Source organism: Macadamia integrifolia, chromosome 1 (genome assembly GCF_013358625.1).
Source record: "Macadamia integrifolia cultivar HAES 741 chromosome 1, SCU_Mint_v3, whole genome shotgun sequence".
Lineage (NCBI taxonomy): Eukaryota > Viridiplantae > Streptophyta > Magnoliopsida > Proteales > Proteaceae > Macadamia > Macadamia integrifolia.
Window position 1 is genome coordinate 16,044,568 of NC_056557.1, and position 21,387 is coordinate 16,065,954.

General features: G+C 38.4%; 2 protein-coding genes across 4 annotated transcripts; both read right to left on the minus strand.

Moving 5' to 3' along the window:
* Positions 1-364: 364 nt before the first annotated feature.
* On the minus strand, positions 365-2,364 carry LOC122069123. Its single transcript, XM_042633089.1, has 4 exons — positions 1,756-2,364; positions 1,492-1,632; positions 1,302-1,392; positions 365-1,116 (listed from the first exon to the last, which is right to left on the minus strand). The coding sequence occupies exons 1-4, from the start codon at positions 2,362-2,364 to the stop codon at positions 365-367; spliced, it is 1,593 nt and encodes a 530-aa protein (XP_042489023.1).
* A 9,276-nt stretch (positions 2,365-11,640) lies between these two features.
* On the minus strand, positions 11,641-16,482 carry LOC122077051 (putative disease resistance RPP13-like protein 1). 3 transcript variants are annotated; one of them, XR_006139684.1, is made up of 3 exons: positions 12,878-16,482; positions 12,613-12,810; positions 11,641-11,772 (listed from the first exon to the last, which is right to left on the minus strand). XR_006139684.1 is itself a non-coding variant. In XM_042642820.1 (2 exons), the coding sequence occupies exons 1-2, from the start codon at positions 15,823-15,825 to the stop codon at positions 12,723-12,725; spliced, it is 3,036 nt and encodes a 1,011-aa protein (XP_042498754.1). In that variant the 5' UTR covers positions 15,826-16,482; the 3' UTR covers positions 11,641-12,722. The 3 variants fall into 3 exon arrangements, 1 of the variants encoding a protein (XP_042498754.1); XR_006139681.1 differs by having other exon boundaries at positions 11,641-11,777; XM_042642820.1 differs by having other exon boundaries at positions 11,641-12,810.
* Between the last annotated feature and the right edge of the window lie 4,905 nt (positions 16,483-21,387).

The window sequence follows — 21,387 nt, forward strand, 5'->3', positions numbered from 1 at the left end:
GGTGTAATTTGTTCCCCGGTGGGATATTGTTCACAAGGAGTTGTTTCATCCCCACAGCTTATCTGATGAGAATTCTCTCATCAGGTGATGTTGATACATATAGGGACATAGGTGGGGGTTGGGGGTGGGGGATATACCTGTGTGATAAGAAACAGAGCATGAGAAGAAAGACTTTGGATTTCTTTTATTAAAGCTGAAAGAAAAAGAAAAGCCTTGTCTATAGGAAAATACACATATGTCTGTAACTACTTTCATCTATTGGAAAATATTACTAATAGAGCCACTTGTCCTCTTGTAACAACTATAACAACACCACTTGTAACTAAATGAGTAGTGGAAACTAACTCAATGGAGATTCTATTTGTCAACACTCCCCCTCAAGCTGAGATGGAGGATATACACCCAGCTTGTGAAGAATGGAATGAAATTGGGTTAAACCGAGGGCCTTCGTAAAGATATATGCACGTCGAGCAGGGCTGCTAACATAGAAGATGCGTATAAGACCCCGTTGAATCTTCTCCCGTATAAGGTGGCAATCTATTTCGATATGTTTGGTGCGCTCGTGGAAGACTGGGTTGGCAACAATGTGAATGGACGCTTTATTATCACAGTAGAGGTGCACTGGATCAGAGTGAGATATACCAAGATCAGCAAACAAGTTCTTGAGCCAGGTCAATTCGCAAGAAGCTGTAGCTATGGATCGGTATTTTGCCTCAGCAGAAGAACGGGAAATTGTTGATTGCTTTTTGGTTTGCTGGGAAATCGGACTTGATCCAAGAAACGTAATGTACCCAGAAGTGGAACGGCGAGTAAGAGGGCATCTTGCCCAGTCAGAATCACAATAAGCTGAGATGGTAAAAGAGCTAGCTGAAGACATAAGAAGCCCTTGACTTGGTGATCCTTTGAGATATTGGAACACACGATGGGCAGCAGAGAGGTGTGAGACATGTGGTTGATGCATAAGTTGGCTGAGAACATGAACAACAAATGTCAAATCTGACCGAGTTATAGTGAGGTAAATAAGGCGACCAACCAATTGACAGTAAGTAGCAGGATCAGGTAGTAAAGTGCCATGAGTAGAAGGGAACTTCAAATGTTGTTCCATAGGAAACCGAGCTGGTTTGCAGCCAAGAAAACTAGATTCATTAATAATGTCAAGGGTATATTTTTGTTGTGTAAGAAGAACACCCTGTGAAGACGGTCAACCTCTATTCCAAGGAAGAATTTGAGATCACCAAGGTCCTTAATGTGGAAATGTTGCTTGAGCTATGTTTTTAATTCAGGTATATGAGAAGTATTACTCCCTGAGATGATGATATCATCTACATATACAAGAACAACGGTGAGAAGATCACCACATTTGAATGTTAAGAATGAATAATCTGCAGTGGACTGTCGAAAACCAAAAGAGAGAAGGGCATTTGAGAACTTTTGAAACCAATTCCGAGAAGCTTGCTTGAGGCCGTAGAGAGACTTTTAAAGTCGACAAACCATGTTCTCCCCCTCACATTGAAACCCAGGTGGGATTTGCATATAAACCTCTTCGTCCAAAAGGGCATTATGTACATCAAGTTGATATAAGAACCAATTTTTGGCTGTAGCAATAGTAACAAGGCCTCGGATGGTAACCAACTTTGCGACAGGAGCAAAAGTCTCATAGTAATCTAAACCTTCTAACTGGGTGTAGCCTTTTGCAACAAGACGTGCTTAATGCCACTCAATGGTACCATCAGAATTGTATTTTATATGATATACCCATTTGCATCCAATGGCCCATTTTCCATTAGGAAGGGGCCGAATTATCCAAGTGTTATTCAATTCAAGAGCTTTCATCTCAGTAGCCATAGCCTCACGCCACACTGGCACCTTATTTGCTTGAGTGAAGGACTTAGGTTCCTCATCAGATAAGACAAAAGCAATGAAAGCCCTGGGTGCAGTAGAAAAACAAGGAAAAGAGAGAAAGTGTTGAATGGGATAGGGATTACCTGGGGGAGGCTTGAAGGAGAGGAAATGTGGAAGTGGTGATGACGTACATTCAGCAGCAGTGTAAATATAATCCTGCAGTTTGGAAGATGGAACATGTGGACACATAGAATGCCGTGGAGGAGGATTAGAAGATATGGGAGAAGAAGAGGAATCTGAAACCACAGTTGGAATAGCAGTTGATGGAGAAGTATCCATTACAGGGAAACCAGATTCAGGCATAGAGAAATCTGGAATTACATTTGGGACAGGGATGGATGGCCAAGGAGATGGAGAAGATTCTTGTTGAAAAGGAAAAATATATTCACGGAATATAACATCCCGACTAGTGAAAATACAATGCGTGGTGAGATCATAGACACAATAACCAAGTTGACCCATGGGTTATCCAACAAAAATGGATGGGTTGGAACGGGAAGAAAATTTGTGGTGATAAGGATCATTATTATGAACAAAACAAAGACAGCCGAAGACACGAAGATGAGTATAAGAAGGAGGATTATGGAAAAGTAACTCATATGGAGTCGCACTGGAGAGAACAGCGGTGGGCATTTTATTGATCAAGTTACAAGTTGTTAATACACATTCACCCCAAAAAGAGAGTGGAAGATGTGCTTGAAAATGAAGAACACGAGCAACCTCTAAAATGTGGCAATGTTTACGTTTGACCACACCATTTTGTTGAGGAGTATGCACACAAGAGTGTTGATGTATTATACCAAGAGAGTAAAACAGATTTTGCATAGGCTGAGAGAGGAGAAATTCAACACCATTAACAAGTAGACCTGATGAACTTTAGTCTGAAATTGGGTACGTACCAAATTAAGAAATCGAGAGAGAAATTTAAAAGTATTAGATTTGAATTTCATCAAGTATACCCAAGTACCACATGAAAAGTCATCAACTATAGACAGAAAATAATGTGCTCCCGATTGGGAGGCAGTAGCGTAAGGAACCCATATGTCACAATGAATCAATTCAAATGGAGAAGTACTTTTATTTCTGCTAAGTGAGAAAGGTAACCGTGATTGCTTTACAAGAGGACATATATCAGAAGAAAAAGAAGGGGAAAAAGTAACATTCTGTAGAGGAAAATGAGCAAAGTTGTGATGAATGGCCCAAACGCCTATGCCACAACTCAATGGAAGAAGAAACAGTAGCAGCAATCAGTTGAGTTAGTGGTTGGTGAAGGATGTTATTCCTACTAATAACAACAGATAGGATCTTGCCATACAATCATTGAATCAAAAAATTAAATTATAAGGGTCGACGCATACCGTTCACCATCGATTGTGAAGAATTTTATATTTTTCCTGTATTTTTATTCCTGCAATCCCAATCACGAACACAATGGATCTTCTAGGTTTCTCCCACTAGCTCTCTTAATGCTCTCCTGGTGATGGAACCAATAATGAGATTGACGTTAGAGTAGGAAGAGGACCTAGAGTCCTATTAAATAAAGTTTTGCATCCTCCCATCAAGATGTGCAAATAGGGTAGGACTCTTTTTCCTAATTTGACGAGGAGTGGGTTTCCTATTTGGAATCCAATTCTATGAGATTAGTACCGGTCAATTACCTAATTGGTATATGGGACAATATAAAGAATATTCTAAAGAATATTCTTACAATTGGTGCTTGAAGTAGTATAAACCAACACGCATTTCCCCCACTTCAATCACTCTCTCATGGATAAGTCCTGAAAAATACAAAAAGTGGGAAAGAAAATCACAGCACAATTGATGTCTTTTGTGATTTTGCTAACAGATAACAAATTGAAAGAAAAGGTGGGAATACAAAGTACATTTGTAAGAGATATAGAAGGAGAAAGAAATTGAGAACCAACATGAGTAGCTAAAGTGGTATTCCCATTCGGTAAGCTAATCAAAGTATTTGCTGAGGGACAAATAGAATGAATGGAAAAGAGTAATGGGGGGTAAAATGATGAGAAGCACCTGAGTCCATTACCCATGAGAAGCACCTGAGTCGATTACCTATGACAATGAGGAATTAGATGTGAGGGGACAAGAGTGTGTACCTAAAATGCGTAGCAGATGAGGAAGGCTCAGGTGCTAAAAGAGAGGGCAACTGCTGGTACTGTGTAGGTGTAAGAGATTGTAAAGAATGAGATGATGCTGCTAGAGATTGATCATGTTGCAGAGTATCTGAAGCTTCTTGTGGAACAGAAAGATTTTCCTGATTGGCATTCTTTTTGCCCTTGAATCGATTAGAATGACTATTGAATCGCCTGTTCTGGTTGTTGGGATAGCCATGTAATTCATAGCAAGTTTCTTTCACATGACCATGGTTTTGACAGTGAATACAGAAGGGACGACCTTTAGGATGAAAAAAATTGGGTACAATGGATCGTGGGCTTCGACTGATGCCTCCTTCATCAGAACGATTTGCCATAAATGATGCTGCGCCTACAGGGAAATTCTGAGAATGTTGAAGTCCCTTGTGTCGTTCTTCTTGTAGCACAAGAGCATAAGCCTTTCCAACAATAGGGATTGGTTCCATTGTTAGAATTTGAGTTCTAACAGTAGCATAAGAGTCATTAACACCCATCAATAATTGATAAGTTTTCTCAGTCTGCAGATGATCATATAAAGATTGAAGGAACCACATGTGCAAGCAGGAATTTATGTGTATGAACCAAGCTCATCCCATAAAATCTTAAAAGAAGAAAAATACTTGGAGAGAATAAGATGATCTTGTTGCAACAGCGCAATAGATATCTTAATTTCATAAATGTGAGGTCCATTACCTTGCGAGAACCGATTCTGCAGATCCAACCATAACTCGCGAGCTGTATCAGCATAAATAACACTATCGTGGAGATCTTGTACTAAGCTATTGTACAACCATAAAATAACCATCAGATTGCAATATTCCAGGTCAGCACATCTAAAGTTTTTGAGATGGGATCCTCGTACATTCACCTGATCATTACATGTGAGGAGCAAGAGGGGATCCAATCTGGAAGTTTTGTACTCTAATATAAACAAAAGGATGCCACGTAGACTTTAGATAGCTAGGGTTTCAAAATTTGGAAAAAGCACCGCCTTCTCGTTTCATAAAAAATATATAGAAATAATGGAATTTGAACAAAATACACAATCTTCAACTGAAACTGAAATAGGAGGGAAATTAAAATTTTCTTTTTGAGAAATTGAAATTTTTTTCAATAACAAAGAACCGTAAAATGTTTAAAGACTCTTTGATTCAATAAAAAAGAAGAAGAATGATAAGTTACCTAACTGATGAAATCTATATGGATTTCTGTAACTGGATCCTCTGGCATGGGAATCAATTCTTCTCTATCTAAGGTGTAGTTACGTGAGGAGATAGCTTGACGAATTGCCGTTTGTGATATTGTAAGACTTTCTTCCACCTTCTCCCAAATGCTCTTCACCTTCTAATTAATAACTAAATTAAAAGAAGAACAAGTACAAGAAGAAGAAGAAAATAATAAAAGAAACAAATCTAAATTTCAGGGTTACTCACCTTAATATTAGAATTACCGCCATCACTTCTGATTATACTACTATTGTTAATGTTACAGTTAGTGATATTGATGGGATTAACTAGAGAAGATGATGAAGAAGGAGTTGGAACTGGATTTAGATAGAGAGAGATTTGTGGGGCTTTCTTGTTTATATTCGTACAACTGACAGGAAAAGAAGAAGAAGAGGAAGAGAATACTTTATAAGAATTGTTGATCAAGGGAGAGAAGTAGAGAAGGACAATAGGAAGAACAGGAAAGACTAAGAAATTTGTTGGGCACTTCAAGGAAGCCATTACTTCTTCTTCATCAATTCTCTACTCACTAGTCTCTTTTTTCCATTGCTTCCTTTCTTTCCATGACAACCCTTTCAAAGTGCTCAAAAAAGAAAACAACATCCAAATTAGATTTTAAATACTTCGCACTTTCACTAAGTTGTGTACTCCACATGCCTGTTGTGAAGGTATTTTTCATATATAACTTTGGCCACCTGTATTTAAAATTAGAGATACGATCCAACCGAGATTTTAAACAACTGAAGTTTTTGAGATGGGATCGTCGTACATTCACCTGATCATTACATGTGAGGAGCAAGAGGGGATCCAATCTCGAAGTTTTGTACTCTCATATAAACAAAAGGATGCCACGTAGACTTTAGATAGCTAGGGTTTCAAAATTTTGAAAAAGCACCGCCTCCTCGTTTCATCAAAAATATATAGAAATAATGGAATTTGAACAAAATACACAATCTTCAGATGAAACTGAAATAGGAGGGAAAATAAAAATTTTCTTTTTTGAGAAATTGAAATTTTTTTCAATAACAAAGAACCGTAAAATGTTTGAAGACTCTTTGATTCAATAAAAAGAAGAAGAATGATAAGTTACTTAAATGATGAAATCTATATGGATTTCTGTAACTGGATCCTCTGGCATGGGAATCAAATCTTCTCTATCTAAGGTGTAGTTACGTGAGGTGATAGCTTGACGAATTGCTGTTTGTGATATTGTAAGACTTTCTTCCACCTTCTCCCAAATGCTCTTCACCTGCTAATTAATAACCAAATTAAAAGAAGAACAAGTACAAGAAGAAGTAGAAAATAATAAAAGAAACAAATCTATAAAGTATTCTCTTCCTTGAAAGCAAGTTGTTCATTCCCAGGAATTCACTCCGAGATTTCCTGATCTGGAAATTGCATGTTGGGGGAGTCACTGACCATTTCGATCGAGATAAGACCATCACCCTCGTTGAGGACCGATTCTTGTGGCCAGGACTGAAGAGGGATGTTGCTAGAGTTGGGAGTCAGTGTAGGACATGCCAGACTACCAAACAATAAAAGCAAAACACGGGATTGTACACTCCCCTACCTGTTCCTCATTCCCCTTGGTAGGACCTTAGCATGGACTTCGTGCTTGGTCTACCAAAAACTTTGAGAGGCCATGATTCTGTTTATGTGGTTGTGGACCACTTCTTGAAGATGACCCATTTCATCCCATGCTCTAAGACCTCTGATGCATCCATAGTAGCTAGACTTTTCTTTAATGAGGTTGTCAAGTACCATGGGTTGCCCCTCACCATAGTGTCTGATAGGGATGTTAAGTTCACTAGTCATTTTTGGAGGACCCTGTGGCAGATGATGGGCACGAAGCTCCGTTTCTCCTCAGCTTTTCACCCTCAGACCGATGGCCAAACCGAGGTTGTCAATAGGAGCTTAGGGAATTTATTGCGTTGCCTTATAGGAGAACATCTTACCAGTTGGGATCGAGTCCTTAGCCAGGCTGAGTTTGCATATAATAGTTCTAAGAACCGTACCACTGGTCTGTCCCCCTTTGAGATCTGTTCAGGATACCAGCCCCGGGCACCCATGGACCTTATCCCAGTCGTGTTTAGTTCTAGGACCTCCCAGTCAGCCGAGTCTTTTGCTCAGCATATACATGATTTGTATGCAGGTATAAGAAGACAGATAACACTGAGCAAGGAACAATATAAGTTGAAGGTAGATGTGCACAGAAGGCTATAAGAGTTTCAAGAGGGTGATATGGTGATGGTTAGAATTAAGCCGCAACATTTTGTTAGGGGAAAAGCGAGCAAGCTGCATGCTCGTAGCACAGGTCCATTCAAAGTACTCAAAAGGATAGGTGCCAATGCGTATGTTCTTGATCTACCAGCTAGTATGGAAATCAGTAATATTTTCAATGTTGAAGACCTTGTCCCATACCATGGTACCTCTACCATTACCCCTTTCTATCCTGATGACTTTGAGGACTTCCCCTTCACCATTGATGAGACTACTGAACCAAACCAACCACTTCCCCCCGCCTTATTACCACCTGTGCCTATGGTCACGAGAGGGACTGAAGAAATTGAGAAAATCCTTGATGAGAAGATTGTGTCCACACACACTGGAGGTTCTAGAGAGTTCTTGGTTAAGTGGCGTGGACGTCTGGAAATTGACACACCTGGATCACAATGCAAGAAATCCAACAACTCAACCCAGACCTACTTGAATATTACATGAGCTTTAATTCACCGGAGGTGAATTCTTCCAAGCCGGGTAGAGTTGATGGGGACATCAAGACGTACAACTGAAGGAAGAAGAAGACCCAACCTTCTTTGTGGTTAGAGGATTAAAAGAAGAAGAAGAAAGGAAGGCTCGATCCAGCCTTTCCAGCGTTGGATCGAGTCCTCTCCTTCCAAATTTTGCCAAGATTGTGTGGCCCCCACCAAATCTGATCTTCTCTTCAATACTGGGTTGCTGTTATCCTTTACGACAAGGACTGGGCTGCTGCTGATCTCTTTTCAACATTCAAACTGCTATTGGACATCTTCTTCGAATCTGGGTTCTCTCCCTTTATTCTCAGGCCTGGGCAGCAGATAAGTATAGAGTAAACCCTCCCATTCCCTCCATTATCCCCTCATTATTTACCCTGTTACTTCCATTAAAACCCTTTTGCCATTGTTTAACGTTTTATGTACCACACTGTTTGCCTTAAGTATTGCTAGGCTTCTTATTACTAGTACAACTGATTTTAGAGCATATAGCATGGGGTTTCTATCTACTTTTGATGCTTAATAAACTAGTGTTGTAGCCTAATTTTGGTTGCTGCCATGTTCCCTACCCCATGTTTCCCCTTGAAGCTTGAGTGAGTTTATGTGTTTTTCTTCCTAGATTATTATTGCCCTTTGTTACTTTGTTTATTAGTCATATTCTATTTTGCATATTAAATCTTGTTTGTTGAGTTTATTTTGTCCTGTCTACCCAAGTCCCTTGAGGTAACCCTACCTACTTAGTTAATCTTGTAGGAAACCTAGTCCCATAGGAATCCCCTACATCACTTTTTCAGAAATTTCTCCCATAACTTTTAAACTTAATATTTCTCTCACAAAAAAATTACAAATTTAGTTTAAAGAAACATTTTACTCCAAAGTGGAAGGACAAATTTTACCCCAAGTAAATAATCATAAGAGATGCAAAGGGAATGAAAGAAGCAGCTTGTTTTTTATATGCGGTATTGTCTTAATCAGTGTAGTTTGCACATCAAAGATATTCTAAGAAAACTAAGAAATAGTGCAGAATTCTTTGCTGGATTAGAAAGATAAGCAGTTACTTTATCTGGTTATGGCAAGGACACAATTTGGAATTGCAAAATTTCCACCTAAAACATGACTAGTGTCAAACATGGGGTTGTGATACAATCCGGGGTTCCCTGATTAGGATCGCTTACAGACCCACTCAAGTAAATAATAGCCAATAGACATAATACGATGCCAATTCTATAAATTATCTCAAGTTTACAAAGGGGAGTCGCAATCTGGTAAATAAACAGAATCTTAAATGAGAGGCTAGGTCCAGTAAACAGCAAGTAAGATTCCCATGCCTGATAGGATAGAATGTACTGTAGTACAGCAGGTTATCCCTTAATCCACATCAGCAATAAGGGTTAGAACAGAATACCAGAAATTGACAATGACTCTTAATGTCAGAAAAAAAAAAAAAAAAGAAACATAGTTTTAACAACTTACAGACCTAGGATTTTGAGCAAATGAATAAGCCTGAAATCACTGTCAAAAGGAGGCAGTAGGATGGACAACAGAATACCAGAAATTGGCTTTCAACTGATGGCCGGATTAGAAGATATCATGGCCTGAAGAATACTGTCAAAGAACTCCAAAATCAGTGAGCCGTAGAGTATTGGAGCCTTCTAACACCAGCTTCTTGGAGAAATCAATGGATCAGACTGTAGAGGATCAACAGCAACAAAATAACACACAGGGTGGCCCTGTTGGCTCCTTCAATCGGAATCAAATCACCATACATAATGCTTGTAACATTCACAAAATGAGGAGAGCTAAAAGAAAGAGTACCATGGATGTCGGAACCTTGTACAGGAAACTACTTGCTTTAACAGGAAAGAAAATAACTTAAAATCTAATAATTCAAAAGGTAAAGGCTGCCCCTTGAAAAGTTCCCCCTGCCCCTCCCATCCCAGGCCCCCCATTTGTTGAGCCACTAGCTCCTGGAAATTAGCAGCGTGCCCAACTTCCGCCCCAGCTAAAAATAGCAACTAAATAAATTAAAAGATAGAAGCTAGCTGTCTCCTGGACAAGAACTTAATAGGGGATAACTTAATGAGATGGACGTTAGATACATGACTAGACTAAACTCCTCCCAATGGGCTGGCTCATTACTGAATACTCTCAAACAAGAATCATTCCATACAGTGCCAGAATATTGATAAGATGTTTCTGAAACTAACCCAAGCAATGGTTGCAGTTTCAGATGTGAATGCAGATGGATAACTCGCAAAAGAGGTGAACTTTGGAGGTAAGATCCTAGGGATTGGATTGCCCTAGGGTAATGATGTTAACCCCAAAGTTTGAGGCCAAAACAATAAGATCTGAGCGAGATGGAGTTCTCTCTTGCTAAATTCAAAACAATGGTAGAGCAGGGCAGAAAACTGAGTAAATATTAAAAGAATGAAGAGGAAGGAGAAAGAAATATGAGGATAGGTGCGACTAGGGAGAACATACCCGATGGGGAAGGAGAGAGAAGTGAGGGAAACCACAGCCAACGAGTTGCTCATCCACACAGGCAACACTAAAACTCCATATTTTCATTCTCTTAATATTTCGATGGATTACATGCATATTTAAAGATAAAATTCCGATATACTGTCTGAATAAATGATTGAACTCAAATAGGAAACTAACACTAAAGCAAGGGAACCAATCTCTTCCATTACCAATCCTATCTAAAACTCTCATATAAAATGTAATTGAAATTAGGATAGTTGCTAGCGCAGCGGGCTTGAGGTTAGTGCAGTAGAGCCTAGCCCTCAAGAGATTTCGAGCTTGAGACCTCTTGTTCCTCATCTAGTTTAGGAATCGCCCAACTCCCCCGATCCCCACCCAAAAAAAAAAAAAAAAAAACTGTTATGTTTGTCTCGAATTCCTGACCCTTTTTGAAGATTGACCCACTCCGACAAAATTTAGTGGCGTCCCAAATGGGATTTTTTCTGAGATCTACGATGGTAGTAGAGGAGTTGGGCCGATAGGCCTAAGCCCGGAGCCCATCACTGATCTCGTATGGGGGCGTAGTCCCTGTGGTATGGTACAACCCAACCGACCGCAATCCGATGGATCAACCCGACTTGGAGGAGTATATAGATGTACCATCATCTTGCTGAGTATGTCACTGGGAGATTTGGAGTTTTTCATCTTAGTGTTTCTGGGCGAGAGTTTCCTACCGCAAGTTTGGGTGTTCTTGAGAGATCTCCATTTAATCTTTCTTCCAATATAGTGAAATATGGATCATCTTCTTATTCGCCCGAGGATGTAGCACACAACACCGGTGTGTGAACCTCATTAAATCTCTCTGTCTTTTGCAAATCTATTTGTTTTCATCGTTTTTCTTTGATGTTTGTTCTAACAAAATCACAAATAATTAAAATTACAAAATAACCCCAATCACATGGCTTGGTTTGGATAAAATGTTGGTTCAATAATGAACCGAACCCTTTCCTCTTCTTTCTATATGCATCAGATTGCCTATTACTTTTCAGGTTTCCAAATCAATAATTCATCCTAAAACAAACAAGTATCATATTTAAAATAAAAAATAAAAATGAGAAGACAGAGTAATCAAGATAAGCAGTACCTACATGCATTTAAGGAGACTAAGGCCTTTTACAATTGCTTCTTGACTCCTCTTTGTGCTAGCAAAAGAACCCATCTCCAATAGATGGAATGGATTATCATTGTTACAGCCCTTTGATAAAGGGAACTAAGCTGTGCTGCACAAGAGCAATTTATAAGATGATTATAAAAGGTGGGGCGAGTTGCAAGTAATGATTGAGAGGTCTACATATTGGGGTAGCATCCAAGGCTGCCTGCAATCATTTCATATCGGTTTTCCACAACAATTTAACATGTAAATCCTAGTTCAAGGCTGACACATGTCAAGTCCCAATGGTATGTTAATATATTAATAAAAAAAAAAAAAAAAAAAAAAGACGATGTCATTTTAGCTTTCATAAAGTGAATCCATTTCCAGCCAAATTCTGGCAATGATTCAACACGATTAATTTCCTTAGAAGATCTTATAAAATACCAAAATAGAATGCTTACTGGATGCCAAATCACTGTAAGAGGCAACTGCAAATTCTCAACATATTGTGCATCATAGAGGATAAATTTTGCAAATTGTTTTACAATTTTAAGTTTTCCATAACTTCAACTCATTTCACATATCCTGCTCATGGGATATCTTCAACAAGAGATGGCTCCACAGCCAGGGAACCATGGACTGGTGGGTAAGACATAAGATTAGAGTCTTATATCCTGGGATTGACATAGCAGAATGAACCTCTGCTGTGAGGATTGTGGACTGTTTACCCCAAATTGTAATTATTTTATCCTGCGGTTTTGGCACACTGTCAACAGGCCAAGCACAGAGCTTCAGTCTACTCCATAAACCCTTGACAAGCAAATGGATATTGTCAAATCTCAGGATGAAAGAAAAGTTGTGAACTCTACTCTAAACATGAATGAAAGGTTGCAAAAACTATCAAATGGTTAATGAGTTATGCCAGTTGTAGAGTACCAACCTGAAAGAGAGTGTTTCTTTACCTGCTCAAATACATCTAGTTTGCATGTGCTATTTTGGGCGGATCTCCTCAATCTTCAAATAAAATCCTTTACCATGAAATGAGCAGCTCCTGATCGGCAAGTAATTGAGGCTATTCCAGCATTGGATAAGTGAGACTTCCAGTCGGTATTGTAGATTTCATTCGTAGGCAGCACCCAGTAAGTGGATTCTGAAGTTCACTGGGGAAAAATGGAACCTATCACAAATTCTGGTTACAAGACATTACAGGGAGGCAAGTCCTATTACCCGTCATCTTCTGAAATTGCAACTGCTTGAAGTCGTTCCTCTAGAGGACGTAGTATTGCCAAGGACAGGTTTGTTGAGTGTTGAACACTATATTCACTCACTGGATACAAGGAAGAGAACTGATTCACCCAATTTGATATCCCCTCCTTGAATGTTAGTAACTCGATGCTGCAAATTGATGGAAGTTTAGGGAAAGTAGTCAAAGAGTGACAATACTCTATTTTCACTACTTTTACGGAGGGAAGCAGTGGAGGTAGTCTTCTCAGGTTGTAACATTTTCTCATTGTTAGCTCTTCAAGACAAGGGAATTCACCATCCTCTGCTCCATACCATTCTTCCCAGCTATACATAAGGTCAAATGTTAAGAACTTCAACTTTTGAAACCCATTTTTACCACCACTAGCCTGACCATCTATATAAAACTCCCGAGTCAAATGAGTCACTTCATTTAACCCCACTATTTCGAGGGACTCCAGCGCAGGTAGTTGCCCAAAAGGTGGGAGGAACTTGCAGTTTGTGCAGAACGAGAGTTTCACAGAGACTAGCTTATTAAAACTAGACAAATCCCTCATCAACCAATCTGGAAATCTTAAACCAAGGTACCACGTGATCGTCAAAGACTCCAGTTCTAAAGGAGGTTGTAGGGCATCAAGTATGGCCTCACTGTCTTCTCTAGTCTGTAGATTTCTAGGACCATTGCTCCACTCCAAAACCAACTGATCAAGTCTTCGCTTGTTCTTCAAACAGGCCTCCCTGGCTTCCCAAACAGTGGCCACATTCTCTAGTCTCAATATCCAAAGCAAACCCTCAAGATGCTGCAACTCCTTCAACTCTCCTATCTTGTTATCATCAGCTTGGCTCACAACATAATGAGGTAAGGTTTTGAGACAAGTTAATCTCCTGATTCCTGCTGGTCTGTGGCTTTTCCATAATTCATTATCCATTACTAGGTATTGAAGGTTAATTAGATTCCCCATGCCTTTGGGTAACCCATGAAGTTCGGAACAATGTTTAAGCATCAGAGTTTGCAAGAAGTAAAGCTGACAGATTGATTCAGGCAACATGCTAATACGTGTGCAAGAGAGATTAAGGCACCTCAGATGCTTCGAATAGCCAATTGAATCCGGCAAACATCTGATGCTAGAATTACTCAAATCCAGCACACGCAAGCACTTAAATCTTTCAGATACATCATAAGGCACATGGTCCTCAAGAAGAGATCGACTTCTTACTGACAGAAATGAAGAGGGACTCTTTACAATGTCCTTGTTCAAGTCTCGAATCAGCAGCGACGCAGTGCCAGCCCTCTTAAAGATATAATTTGGTTCATCATGCTCGATTCTAAAGCACATCCCCTTCGAAACTGATTGTGCTAAATCATGCATGACTTCGTGAATCACAAATACTGATTCTACTTTAGTTGAGAAGTCTCTCTCAATAAAGATACTTTTTCTCAAGCATTGAAAGAAAGATCTATGAAACAAATCATCAAAGTATTCCCTACCAATCTCTTCCATTCTTTCTACCTGTTTAGATGGAATAAAGCCTTCGGCCATCCAAAGTGGTACTAGAATTGCCTTTCTAAATTCATAACCTTTAGGAAATAAAGAGCAATATGCAAAACAAAGTTTCAAATGTGCTGGGAGATAATGGTAACTCAAACTAAGTGCAGGCATAATGTTTTCTTCTAAATCCCACATCTTACTTTCCAATACTTGTTGCCACTCCTGATGATCCAATTTGGCCAGTAGCAGCCCTCCAAGTGTCGTTACTGCCAAAGGCAACCCTTCACACCTTCTTACAATTTTCCTGCCAATTGCTTCCAAGTTTGGATGTACATCAGTGTTTTCATCACCGAACACCTGCTTTTTGAACATCAACCAGCAATCTTCATCTGATAAACGTTTCAAAGGAAGGATTTCCACAGCACCCATGACAGATGCAACTTTCTGACTTCGAGTGGTCACCAAAACTCTGCTTCCAGCAGCTGCAACTCGGAATGGAGCCCACAGGGCTTCCCAATAACTCCGGTTTTCATTCCATGCATCATCCAAAACAAGCAGAATTTTCTTCCCTCTCACCAAATCCTGTAATTTAACATGATTTGGCTCTAACAGTGAAATGAGACAAGGCTTCAGAGTAATTGACTCCATAATCGCATTTGTTAACCTTTCAACCCTGAATTCATTAGGTACACAAACCCAGACTCTTAATTCAAAATGCATTTTCACATCTGGATCATTGTAAACAATCTGGGAAAGAGTGGTCTTGCCAAGACCCCCCATCCCAACTATGGCAACAACAGGGACTTTACTTCCACTGTATCTCCTGGATGCCAATAAACTTATTAAAAGACTCTTATCTTCTGACCTACCAACAACATCAGAATCAACAACTAAGGAACTACTCTTCTGTCTAGTGTCTAGAAGTGAAATAGTTCTTTGTCTCCTTTCAAGTTCATGTTCCCTTCCTTCAATTTCAACTACCTTCAGATAATGGGGTTCAATGCTCTCCCGAATCTGAGCTAGTTTGTCCCTAATCTCATTAATGACACAAGGGATCTCATGTCGACGAAGCATTCGGTTTTCATTGAAAGAGAAAGACAAAAAGTCACGTACCAATTTCCTTGCTCTGTTCTGATTCCTTTCATCTTCAAGCCTCCGTCCAAGAGTTTCATAGATGAACTCGTCCAGCATGAGATTAGCATACAAAATCACCTTCTTCAGGTCACCAAGGTAAATTCTTAACAGCGGATTCCTTATTTGACTCTCCTCCACGAAACAGAGCATTGCAGAGATCCCATCAAGTGTGCTCGATAGATTACCCAGCTGTTCTTCAACACCCCAGAAAGACCCAAAATCACGAAGCTCAGGAGCCCCCAGTTTCTCACGCATTGTGTTCACCAGTGGAGATATGATTATCTCTGCAAGCTCAGGTGCCATACCCATCTCGTTCTAGTCCTGGGCTTCTACGATTGTCTTGAAATGATGCATAAAACTTCAAATCTATAATGAAATCAAAAGATGTTAACAGGTTTAGAATCTAAGAAGTTACTGAGATTTTGCCCCATTCTTCCGTGTTCTTTCTTTTTTCATAAAAAGCGATGCCCAGTTCCTCTCTCTCTCTCTCTCTATTGCTTTCTCTATCGAAATCAAACAAACGCGCCTTCTTGGCTTCTTCACTCTTTTTGGGTTCCTTCTAATTTTAGTATTCAGCGTACATACAAAAGCTTCGCTGACGACGTCAGCCTGACGAGGAGTTTTCGCGCACTTTTTGATTTCTGAATTGCTGCGAAAGCTTCGCTTACTATGCTGCTGACGCGAGTTGTAACTCAGTAATCATTGAATTGTTTCCTATTCGCCGTTCGCTCCATCGTTCTACTCCTCTCTGATCTACCACTCCCCAAGTCCCAACTTTTCTTCGGCTGCATCCAGGGCAGCTCTCTCTCTCTCTCTCTCTCTTTTGCAAGTTCTAATGAGCTTCCCAGAAACCCATCAAGCGCTTTTTTTTTTTTTAATTACTTGTTCGATCTGTTGATGCCCCACTCACTCAACTTTCCTCGTCATTTCCATTATAGGCACAAGAAGGATTGTATCAAATGATTCTAAGTATCTTGGGGCCCGTTTGATAATGTTTCTACCGTTTCTGTATCAAGAAACGACAGAAACATAAATTTTCATTTCTAGAAACAGAAACAGAATTGAAGGTGTTTGATAAGTCATGTTTTTAGAAGTCGATAGTAACCAATGAAAGAATGGCCACAAGTCGTTTTTAGAAACAGCGAAACAAGTTCAACTTGTTTCTTGAACCATAAATAAGTAAAAATTTCTATTTCTATTTTTTAATTACTTGTTCGATCTGTTGATGCCCCACTCACTCAACTTTCCTCGTCATTTCCATTATAGGCACAAGAAGGATTGTATCAAATGATTCTAAGTATCTTGGTACAAATATTTTTCACCCTCATTCTAGAGTTCTGGGTTTAATCATATTTATAAGAGGGTTGACGTTGATAAAAAAACTTGCTCCTAGAAAAATCTAACCACTCTCTTTTGCAGGAAGGCGGTAATGATCCAATATGTTCTCTTCTATTCCTTCTTAATGGCTTGCTTTGATTTTTTGAAACAAATTTATAGAAAATTAGCCTTCATTTATCTGCATTTTGGAACGGAGATAAAGCTCACTCTTGAAAGGCTTGTCTCGTTGATTGGCACAAAGTATGGTACCCCAAATCTTGCGGAGGCCTAGGGCTAAGGGACTCGGCTCTGCTTCTCACAGTAAAGCCCTTCTTCTGAAGCTTGGGTGGTGCTTAACTTCTGTGGATCGGTTTTTAGGGGCCTACGTCTTAAAAGGCTAGGTACTTTATAACAGGTCTGTTTTTCAAACGAGGATCTATCCCTTGAAATAGAATTGTAAGCGGTCTGCTATTACTTAAAAAATTAATTTTTCACAAGATTGGTGATGATGTTAATAATCGATTCACCGGATTTTATCATCTAACCTCGCTTCTTCCATTCGTCAATCTCTTTCCCCACCTTGGGTCAATGAATTCATTATGGGTAGCAATTGGAATGTAAATCTCCTTTCTTCTTTAATCCCAATATATGTTGTTAGTGACACATGTGGTTGAACATTCCAATTTCCCCCAATGCTGACAGATGGTGTTTCCCTCTCAAAAAGTAAAGTCTTAACCACCAAATAAGTGGGAAATTTTACTATTGTTTTTACTACTAACTCGCATGGATACTCAAACAATTTCTCTTGTTACTATCTTTGCTCACATTGGTGACGATACTTCAGGAAATTCAAATTATATCCAAAATTTAAGCTTTTTTTTTGGAGACTGATACTTGAAGCAGTCTCCACCAAATTTACCCTATGAAAATGGATGGATATTGATCTTACATGTAGCATTCGCCACTCCCAATGTGAATCACTCTGACATATTTTCCTCTCCTGTGATTTCACCAAACGACTATGGGCTGTTGGGCCTTTAGGCCTACATATTGAGAATCTGATTAGTTCTTCAATTACTATATATGGGCTCATAGGAATCAAGTTATATACTCTCAGGTATAACTCAATCCGACATTATTATGCACAATGTGAATAATTGGATGCCCTCCATCCATCCTCTCTCTTGGAAGCAGGAGGATATTACCAGGAATACCATTACAAATTTTGTGTTTCTATCTTCTGCTCCCGAACCCAAATTTAAATTATCCAATATTGATTTGTACAAGTGCTATTAATTCTATTCTGAATGTCTTAGGATAAGCAAGTGGTGTTATTTTCAAAGGAAATTTTGTCTTACTCTATGAAGATTATATGATGATAGGACAAAGTATTGAAGTTGCTAGCCAGCACTTCTCAAAGGGTTGAAGTAGGCATTGAATGAGGGGTGAAGGGTAGAAGAAATCTAGAGTGATTATGATACTTTCATAATATTCTCTTGAACAATAGCACTAGTTCGTGGCCTTAGAGTGCCATTCCCCAATTTTCGTATGTATATAAACCCCTCTCTCTAGCCCGTTTTTGTCTCAGGCAATCTAACGACTTAGTGTTTTTGCGTATACATATTGTGCACAATATCATGGAAAAAAAAGATCACCATGCAAATTTTGTTACTAACCTTGATGTACTAAGTTATCTTCTTTAATGAATTTTATTTTTCTCTATAAAACGAAAAATAAAAATAGTACATCTAGAAAATTAGATGATAAGAGTATATCTCTTAATGGGCAGTTTTATATTCTCGCCAAATACTCTGCAAATTGCACTAACTCTCAACTTAGTCAAATAGATCTAGATAATCTTATAGCTCAACTAGAGTTTCATGTAAAGCTTGTTTTGGATTGTTAGCAAAGGCTTCCATGACCTTTACTGAAACATTCCCCACCACCCAAAAGAAAAAAAAAAATTATTTGTGTTATAATATTATGACTAAAATAATGTTATTTTAACTAGTATTTTTAGGCAATAATACTAAAAGAGATAATAAATAATTTTACAGCGTAATAGTTTACTCCCACATTAGATAAATAAGAAACAATAGAACAGAGGTAACCACTATATATAAGAGTGTTCATGGTTGTTCGGTTTCACATTAGATAGACATGAAACAATAAAAAGAAGACAACCTTACAAATAGGGGTGGTCAACAACTTACATTGAACTTCGGTGGGCTATGGAGTATGGACAATGAAGTACCCAACCAATAGCTCACAAGGTAGGAGATTACAGGGTGAGCATTTTCACCTTTCATGGGGGTGGGGTGTTCATTTCACCCTATGTCTGGGCACCACCCCCACACTCCCTGACAAAAAACATTCTCCCAAGTTTAAATGTAAGAAAGTATTTATATATATATATGGGAGTTTTAGTAAATATCGGCTAAGTGTAGGGGAGGTTCCTATTGTACACCTAGTTAACTAACCAACTAACGTTCGGAGTAGCCAAAAAATGCAAAAGAAGTTCATGTCTTTGTTGGAAATGATTAGTGACAAAGAAGCTTGTCGTTATGTGTATTTGACTCCCAATTTCGAGTTTAAAATCCTTGATCTTTGTCAATTTTGATTTGACTCTGCATTTTAAGAATCGAGTTGGATTGGCAGAATCGAATGATCCAAGCTCTCTCTTTCAAGGTTAGAGGAAGTGAAATTAGTAATGAGATCGGATTAGTTGGATTGACTGATCTAGAATGGTTGATACATACTAATTAGGGCATATTTTGGCCAAGTCTGGCTGATTCCATGCCAATTGTTATCCAGGATTGCATTGATTCAATTGGAACCTATCTGGATCCTGATCTCATTATTTTAAACATGTAATTTGTAATTGGTTGAAATCAACTTGAACCCTAGAAATCTCTCTCTCTCTCTCTCTCTCTCTCTCTCCAAGCTACTTATTTCCAATTAAAATAAGCTAAGATGATTGTCACTTTACCACTAAAGTGAGAGAACTGAAGGAGGTCTAAGGGTCTATAGAAGATCCATAGCTAAGAGAAATAAATAGTGAAGAACTACATCGATTGTCTTCAGTATACTAGGTGCAAGGTACAAATTGATCCTCCATGTTTTGATTTGAATTCTTGTTTTAGTTATCTATATATATATCAATTAGAGTCCATTGTGAAACCCTAAACAGTCTAACAAGTGGTATCAGAGCAACCCATATAGAATTAAAATTGATTGGTAGAATTTCTATTTTTTATTGATCGTTTAAACCGCCAGGTGATTAAATTATTGAATACTTAATTTGTTCTTGTTGATTCTTTTCCATTTTGGTTTGGCATGAGATGTTATCAACCTAAAGCTTTTGATCCCTTTTAGATATTTATTATAAGAAAAAAGGGTGCAAGACTATTTTTCTTTGGGTATTATGGACCGACAAGAAAAAAGATCAACAATGGTAGTGGTTTTTTTTTGCTCACGTTTTAGGAATAAGTTAGGAGCATATTCCCTACAGATTGTATTGGCACTCTCGCTGGTGAGAGAAAGGTCGACCTACCACTGGTTGCGATTGCTTTCACTCGGTTGAATGTTTTTGTGGTCAGTTTTGGTTTTGGGATTTCATTTCCAACTTGAAATACAATTTCGGAAATAAGAGGTTTTCTTTGGGTAGAAGAGGACACTATTCCCTGTTTGGGAGACAATTATCTCATGATTAAAAACAAAAAATATATATATTTTTAAGAGTCGAATTCCTTTCGATTTACTTGTTTTAGTCAAATTGTTTTGGAGAGTTTTACTTTTTGTATTGTATTTTGAAATTTGAAGCGTAATACAACTATATGTCATGATTAAAAAAAAAATCTTTGAAGATTGGCGTTTCCTAAAGGGTAAAGTGTTTTCAATTTTAAATGGATTTTCAAGAGGTTATGGTTTCTAGAGGTATGGATCAGATTTGGTAAGTAAAACAGGATCGACCCTGTACAACCAATTTGATATCATCTGTGAAAATTATGTTTCAGGTTCTTATTATTATTTCTTATTTTTTATCATACAATTGGTCTTTTATGAGGTGTATGTAGTATTATTTTTTGTACTTCTTAGCAATATTGTACATGATCTCTAGAGAAGAGAAATTATATAAAGGGTGATGGGTTATGTTATGGTGTTTGTGGTCTTTGAGGGTATACTTTAATTCAAGGACTGACATTGAATGTATTTTTTTCTAATATGCTTTGATTTATATTAAAATGAGTGGAGGACAAAAGTGTGGAAAATGAATAATGTCAATCTTGAATTCAGAAAAAAATTCCATTCACGCTTGTAAATACTATGAATTATTTATTGCCACACATATCTAAACTTCTTACCCTTAGTGCAAGGGAGCATTTAGAAGAGGGAATGAGTGTTTTATTTTGAGAGGTAAAATTTTTAATTGTTTTCATTGATGTAAAGTTGTAAACATCTTTTCAAAAGGTCTGTTTTTAAAACTTCTTTTTTAAGGCCATAATGTATGGATTTATGAAAATAAAGAGATGGAGGATGGAAAATCATACTCTA